This window comes from Schistocerca piceifrons, chromosome 5, assembly GCF_021461385.2.
Source record: "Schistocerca piceifrons isolate TAMUIC-IGC-003096 chromosome 5, iqSchPice1.1, whole genome shotgun sequence".
NCBI lineage: Eukaryota > Metazoa > Arthropoda > Insecta > Orthoptera > Acrididae > Schistocerca > Schistocerca piceifrons.
This window is the reverse complement of record NC_060142.1, coordinates 256,852,764-256,860,844: the sequence shown is the minus strand read 5'-3', so window position 1 is coordinate 256,860,844 and position 8,081 is coordinate 256,852,764. Positions and strand designations below refer to the sequence as shown.

General features: G+C 42.6%; 1 protein-coding gene across 1 annotated transcript; it reads right to left on the bottom strand.

The window, feature by feature from the left end:
- Positions 1-1,175: 1,175 nt before the first annotated feature.
- LOC124798302 (ejaculatory bulb-specific protein 3-like) lies at positions 1,176-6,208 on the bottom strand. Its single transcript, XM_047261638.1, has 2 exons — positions 5,983-6,208; positions 1,176-1,600 (listed from the first exon to the last, which is right to left on the bottom strand). Exons 1-2 carry the CDS (start codon positions 6,176-6,178, stop codon positions 1,410-1,412), a joined length of 387 nt encoding a protein of 128 aa, XP_047117594.1. The 5' UTR covers positions 6,179-6,208; the 3' UTR covers positions 1,176-1,409.
- Positions 6,209-8,081: the final 1,873 nt, after the last annotated feature.

The following is an 8,081-nucleotide window of genomic DNA, read 5'->3' as shown; positions in this document are numbered from 1 at the left end:
CGCGTCTCTATGGAAACGCCTCTTCGTATCTCTATAGAAGGTTACTGTTTTCGCCTACAGCCGCTTGCGCTTCGCAGTTGAAGGCTGTCCAAAGCGCTGCCAGATGTCAGGAATTTCCTTAATTTGACTCGACTGTACGAGTGGTCGAGTTGTAAACAATAAAGTATTAAGACTACACACATTATGAGGCAATTTTCACGCATCTCGGTGTTTATGACATCAATCTCTTGAATTATGTGTCGTACAGTGATGTACTTGTGGAGATATATTCAGCGGGAAATGTTTTGAAAACAGAGGTAGTAGAAAAGGAGTAATCAATTTGAACATCAGACACAATACGGCAGTGATTCACACTTCTCGGTGTTTATGAATCCACCTCACCTGAACTATTTGTGGTACAATAATACACTTTTGTATGTGCATTTAGCGGCTTCTTTGGACACTGTGTGCGGAACTTATTGCAAATAAAGTTAGTAGAACAGAAGTAATACATTTAAACGTTGTGCGTGATGCGGAAGTTTTTCTTCACGCTTATTTATGACGTCATATCTCCTGAACAGTGATAGGTCGGTGGTTCTTCCCCTACAGCAATTGTTGCCCGAGAGTAAAGTACTTACCTACAAAGTTTGGTTGAAACTGCTGCAGTGATTAAGGAGGACGAGATGTGGAACACACACACACACACACACACACACACACACACACACACACACACACACACACACTTACATTTTTATAATACCTATGGATTTATTCCTTATGATTGACAGTCAGAAATATTTATTAATTTTTTTCTCCATTATGACAACTGTGAATATTTTTTGTGGTTCTGACGAAAGGAATGAAGTCACCTCTAAAAATGGTTCAAATGGGTCTAAGCACTATGGGACTTAACATCTGAGGTCATCAGTCCCCAAGACTTAGAACTACCTAAACGTAACTAACATAAGGACATCACACACATCCATGCCCGAGGCAGGACTCGAACTTGCGAACGTAGCAGCAGCGCGGTTCCGGGCTGAAGCGCCTAGAACCGCGCGGCCACTCGTAATATCGAATGATATATCAACAAAGAAATTGTTGACAGGTGAAAATAATAACTACCTCCAAGCAACTTACTGGTTACGGAATACGGGCATTAGCAATATTTGCTGTATAAATTCAAAACTTACATCTTGCCTTCATTTGTATTAATTTATTATGCTCAAATATACGGATGCCAATATTTCGAGGTAACATTTCAAAAATCTTATACATAGGTCTTGCCGCAATCAATTTACAACAAAAGTGAAATTCATGCTGCCAGCTGCTGATGATATTCTTGATTATCTCGGAAATGAAGGGATCGAGGTAAGAAACCCCAGATGCATTGGAAGTAGACGTGTTACGTAGACACTAGAATACGGCGTTCACTCGTGCAGTTCCTTCTCGCGCTCCTCGTACTTCTTGCTGTACGTTCCCTCGGGGTCGTACTTTGCCTTCAGCTGTTCCCAGGTGTCTTTCTTGTGATTGATGAGGTGCTTCAGCACTTTCTTCGTGCCGGCCTTCTGCTTCTCGTTGCACTTGGCACACTCGTTACTCAGTGCGTCGGGGATGGCTTCTGGAATAAAGAGAAATACACATTTTATGAGACTAGACGGTCTGGCTGATCGGAGAGAACCACAGAATATTTATTACCTTCCAGTGGAAACAAATTATTCCATTTTAACACTCTTGCCGTCGATAAGCTATCTCAATTTTTACTATCACAATGAACGAATGGCTACCTTCAGTTAACATTAAAAGTCGAGCTGGACATGGATTTGTGCCTAATAGACTGTATCAGTTGCTGCTTGGCTAGTGAATGAAATTACACATATTTTACATCACACATGCATTGTTGCACTAGCTTAAGGATTTTGAATTATGTAATACTAATATCAACAGATAAAAACGCAATTCAGTCCCATAAATTATTGTAAACTGTTATCTTAACCATGAGATTATCTAGGATGTCATCTGATGCGCTTCTTGGGGAATTCTGAGATCTTTTATCTAGGATTTATTGTCAGTCCTACAATTCCGCACTGATCTAGTCTGTGCAGTGGTAAAGACATTGGGCGATTCTTAGGGATGGGCGAGGTTAAAATACCCACCCACCCACTCAAGAACTAGATTTTTTCTCGTTTACATTAATAGATTTAGGCGAATATCGGGCTGGTTCTTTGTCATCCATATTCTAATTCTGTTTGTGCACCATCTCTAACCGTCAACTTGTAGTTAAACCCTACGTAATTTTCCTTTTTTCCCTCTCCAAAAGTTCGGTGTCAAGCTATTCGACGTACTCATTAGAGGCAGACTGACAGTTTTAATACAATGAAAACACTTTGGTAAATGTATTTAGAAATGGTAAGGTGTTACAAGGTTATATAATTTAAAACACCACCATCTGATTCTTTGCATTGCGTTTCAAAATGCAGCGAGTATTAGCTGCCAGCTTGTATAAGTGAACAGATGTACGTTTGTAGAAATACTGAAACCTAACTGGATTTTTTCTGAATCATAGTCGTTCTGCCGAGAAGATTTTTTTTATTCGTCTAGCGCTATTAGAAGCAACTTTTCTGTCGTGCCAGATGCCTTTTCTGCTGTTCTGAAGCTCAGATTTCTTTCCTTGGCTTCTGTTGCTTTTCTTCAGTTCAGTAACTGTTCTACTTTTCACGTTCTTCGAAGTCTTTGAATATGCAGAGAAGATATCTGAGATATTATACTCTAATTCTCATCTGGTATTTTATAGCTCTTCGAATTCGTTTATCTGAAACATTAGAGATGGACTTCTTCTTGTAGATCTCTCGCAAATCTCTTTGCAAATCTTAAGTGAACCTGAATCTTGCGAAGTAGCTGTGCAACGTCGTAAAACATTGGAAGTAAGAGGTCTTTTCGAACATACGAAGGAAAAAACGTTAATGGTCGTATGACAACGTCTCTGCAATCGCTCTGCTGTGAGCGTGAAGTAAGATGTGGAGGGAGAAGGGGGGGAGGGATGAAGAGTGATGACGGTGGAGGGAGGAGGGGTTGAAAAATTCTTTCGGAACCCTGCAGAAAATTTTCGATCGTTTAGATTTATAGATTGATAATTCACCAACCGGTTTCTTCTGCAAGAATGCTACTAATTCCTACTCGCTTTCGTATTCAACTGTGTTCTGTTTGCTGTGACCTTCGTGTTGAAGAGATGATGTATTTTAATGTCGTGTAAGGGAAGAAAAAAAGAGAAGAGTCTGCTTTGTGATTTTGATTTATAGAGTTGTTTATAATATTCTGGTACGAGATTATTTTCTTACGGTTGTACCATACAGTTAATATTTCAGAAAGGTATCTTGAAATCAGGGTACGCGAAATTCTTACGGTTGTACCATACAGTTAATATTTCAGAAAGGTATCTTGAAATCAGGGTACGCGAAAACAAGTTACAGGAACTTGTTTCGTTTGAAAACAAGTTATCATAGCAGTTACTTGGAAATGACTCAGTAACCAGTTGAAGATGACCTGATGTGACGATATTGGATTTGAGAGTTTCAGTGAATATAAGAAAATTCCTGTGATATATCGCTGATTTAAAAGTTTAGGCAAGTGATACCCTTCGATAATTGCAGAGCTGATATCAATCAACTGCATAAGGGCCAGTAGAAGGGAATTGTAACGAGATCAGACTTTTTATTTAGGCATACGATTCAATGTGTGACACTTCACTGTAGCGGTGAGTACGTCCTCGAGTAGTGCATTGGAATACTAGAGAAAGACTTCTGGAACACAGTGTCGCAGAACAGATTGCCAGAACGAAAATAACGCTGTACTAAATAGAAATTGGGTTAGATCTATTTCTGTATTATATTTGCCAACTTAATTGTTTAACGCAATGGTGAGGCTGAGGACGGGTGCTGCAAAAATTAATCGAGGAAGTTTTGGAAACATTCCTCTGAAATGTCATTACTTTTAGAAACTTGGAAACTTCTACTAACAGGAATCTGCAAGGCTGAAGCGGCAGTAACTTTGGGTAAAGAATAATGATTCAGGCGCATTCATCTGCAGCCAGGAGCTTATTGCTTAACAGTGATTCAATTTTTCATCGCTAATGGCGTCAGTAGAGACGGAGAAGAAATTTTATGAACTGCCCATCCTTAGTAAGTGTGGTGTCACCGCCAGACACCACACTTGCTAGGTGGTAGCCTTTAAATAGGCCGCTGTCCGTTAGTATACGTTGGACCCGCGTGTCGCCACTATCAGTGATTGCAGACCGAGCGCCGCCACACGGCAGGTCTAGAGAGACTTCCTAGCACTCGCCCCAGTTGTACAGCCGACTTTGCTAGCGATGGTTCACTGACAAAATACGCTCTCATTTGCCGAGACGATAGTTTAGCATAGCCTTCAGCTACGTCATTTGCTACGACCTAGCAAGGCGCCATATTCAGTTACTATTGATTTTGTGAATCATGTACCGTCAAGAGCGACGTTCATCATTAATGGAAAAGTTAAGTATTCCACCAGCTACGTCCGTTTTTCTAATTTCCTTGTCCTGTTCCAGACCTCACGCCAGCCTGCGTGAGCTAAAACGCGTGCCTTTCGGCCTCCTCTAGTAACACGGTGTTGGCTCTCCTGCCAACCACAACAGTAATAGCTTAGTAACTTGCTGCAGTCTACGACAGCTATGGTGAAAGTACGCATCCGCCTTAACGGAGTGTGTTGCAAATATTTAGGTCGAACTGAAATCAGAAGCAAATTAAATATTAAAAGGAAGAATTTAGAATGTTTCATATTTATTCCAAAGCATTGATGAAATCACTATAAAACAATATATTAATCTTAAAAAGAAACTGTTACCACATGAACCTCAAATAACGCTCACACACATGGACCCCCCTCCCCCCCTCCACACCCCCCCTCCCACACAAAACAGAGTTTATTCCAGGCTGATTCACCATGTGTGTTGTCAACGTTCCTCTAGACATTATACTGCACACTATACCGTTAGACATGCTGTGCAAATAAGAAATTCAAGAAGACTGCTAATCAAAAGAAATGAAAATTACACTTTCGTGTAAAATTGGTTCTCGCTGACTGTTTCAACCTGTAACGAGTAACCTAGTGAACGGTCCGTGAACAGAAAGAGATTTGGTGACTGTGAGGAGTTGCGATGGGTTTAGTTGCAAAGTATTCTCAAAGTTTTGACAAAAACCCTTGTTATTTTCAGTCGATGATTTAGACTTTTGGTGAAAGAAAGCGTACCAATGTGCTCTAACAGTATTTCAAATGTTTAGTGACACTTTTCGGTTCAAAGTTTCACAACCTCAGTGATTATTACTATATCGGGAATGCTGTAGGTAGTATGAAATTTCTCGTGTCGTTTATATATCCTGTAAATACAAAGCGCTCTAGCAATGACGGACATGTGTGGGTGACTGACTGTTTTTTTTCGGGGATCAGCAGAGAACTGTAAACAGTAAGCGGAAATTTCACTGGACGGAGAATGCCAGTGTACAGAGTGCCCCTGGAAGAATGGTCAGTCTTCAAGGCTATGATAGGAACGATCATTCGAAGCAAAAGAAAATCTAGTAAACATTGACTCTAAAATGAATACCTTAACAGCTATGGCACTTACGTCTTCATCGTCGGTAGTATAAAACAAATCTCTTCTACTGCAGGTTCTTTGGTTTCCAGGTTTTGGGTGGAGGTAGTACGGACCAAAACAAAAAAAAAATTTCTGCTAAACTTGGGCTCTAAAATGCATACCTTAACAGCTACGAGCACTTTTTCAATAGAAGAGATGCGTTCCACAGTAGCGAGGCCGAACAAGTGCTCATACCTCCTAAGGTACGCATTTTGAACCCCATGTTTACTAGACTTTTTTGTTTCGAGTGGCCATACCTGTCATATCCCTGAATATGACTGTTCCTCCTGGGACACCTTGTATTACAGCGTGCAGTGGCGCGCGTGCGGTGCGACACTTACTCTTGAGCTCCTTGCCGTCAGCGGTGCAGTTGGAATCTCCCTCCTCCAGCAGGCACTGCGTGTACTTGTTGAAGAGCCGCTCGTTGCCCAGGATCTCGTCCAGGTCGACGTTGTCGTACTTGGTGGTGTACTTCTCCTCGGCGGCGACGACGGCGACCACGGCTAGCGCCGCGACGAGCACCAGGCTGGCCTTCATGTCCGCAGTGAGAGGTTGCTGGCTGCCGTGCGAGAGTCCCCGTGCTGCCGGTCGCCGCCCTTATATACACACCTTACCCCCACCACGTCACGCGCATCTAGCCTGTCTAGGGAGGCAACGTACGTTCACTGCTCCTCGTCGTTTCTCACAATTGCCATCACCGAACTGCTTCTTGTTATCGGAGGAAACAAACCTGAAAAAGCCATGCGGTCTAAGGCGCTGCAGTCATGGACTGTGCGGCTGGTCCCGGCGGAGGTTCCAGTCCTCCCTTGGCCATGGGTGTGTGTGTGTGTGTGTTTGTCCTTAGGATAATTTAGCCCGGGTTCGATTCCCGGCGGGGTCAGGGATTTTCTCTGCCTCGTGATGGCTGGGTGTTGTGTGCTGTCCTTAGGTTAGTTATGTTTAAGTAGTTCTAAGTTCTCGGGGACTGATGACCATAGATGTTAAGTCCCATAGTGCTCAGAGCCATTTGAACCATTTTTGATAATTTAGGTTAAGTAGTGTGTAAGCTTAGGGACTGATGACCTTAGCAGTTAAGTCCCATAAGATTTCACACACATTTTTGAAACCTGAAAATTTCCTATACGCTATGGGATCGCCCGTGTTTCGTTCAAAAAGCTGAACAACTTAAAGCCGACAATTCGTCCGGGTTGTATGGCCGTGGTCCGTGGAACTCTTCTATCCCTGACGTTTCGTCCAAGACTACGTTGGACATCTTCGGAGGTGCTCCTGGTTGTGCTGAGTCTTGCCAACTGACGAGTCGGACGTCGAAGAGCGGCCTAAGTAGCGTGTAAAGTGGGCGTGGTCTGGATTTCACGTGATACCAGAGATAAACCTTGTCAAAGGTAAGATATAACTATCGATCATAATACGTCAAAGATAAAAATTTCTCATCGATTCTGTAACACCACTGCCCATATATCGCTGAGTTTCATGGCTTCTTCTTTTCTGTTAAAAATATCCCCATGTTTATATATTTCGATGGCTTCTCTGTGTAGCCGTGGATAATAGTTCGTGATAGCATAAATCTTCAGTTTCCGAAAATTTCACTACGTGGTCACCCGACTGAAGAGCATGTTCCGCAAATGGTGTATACAAGATTCCGTGTATATGTGACAGGGTCTACAATGGAACTACAAAGACAAGTTTGAATACACGGTTGAAGGAACATAAAAGTATTTGCCGACTAGGGAAAAGCAGACAAGTCAGCCATGGCGGAACATGCTCTTCAGTCGGGTGATCACGTAGTGAAATTTTCGGAAACTGAAGTTTTATGTACTACGACGAAAAATTATCCACGGCTACATAGAAAAGCCATCGGAAAATATAAACATGGGGATAATTTTAACAGAAAAGAAGAAGCCATGAAACTCAGCGATATATGGACAGTGGCGCTACAGAATCGATGAGAACTTAATATCTTCGACGTACTATGATCGATAGTTATATTTTATCTTGCACAAGGTTCATCTCTGGTATCACGTGAAATCCAAACCACCCCCACTTTTCTCGGTATTTAGGCCGTTATTCGACCTCCGACTCTAGTCAGTCAGCAAGACTAACCACAACCAGGAGCACCTCCGAAGATGTCCAAAACGTCAGGGATAGAAGAGTTCCACGGACCACGGCCATACATCCCCGAAGAATTCTCGGCAGCTGAAACATCCGATCGTGAAAGCCTTCATTGTATGAATAACTTAATGTTCTCCTACGTGTCCTAAATAAGCGTGCCCTATTTGTCGCCGGCCGGAGTGACCGAGCGGTCCTAGGCGCTACTGTCTGGAGCCGCGCGACCGCTTCGGTCGCAGGTTCGAATCCTGCCTCGGGCATGGATGTGTGTGATGCCCTTAGGTTAGTTAGGTTTAAGTAGTTCTAAGTGCTAGGGGACTGATAACCTCAGAAG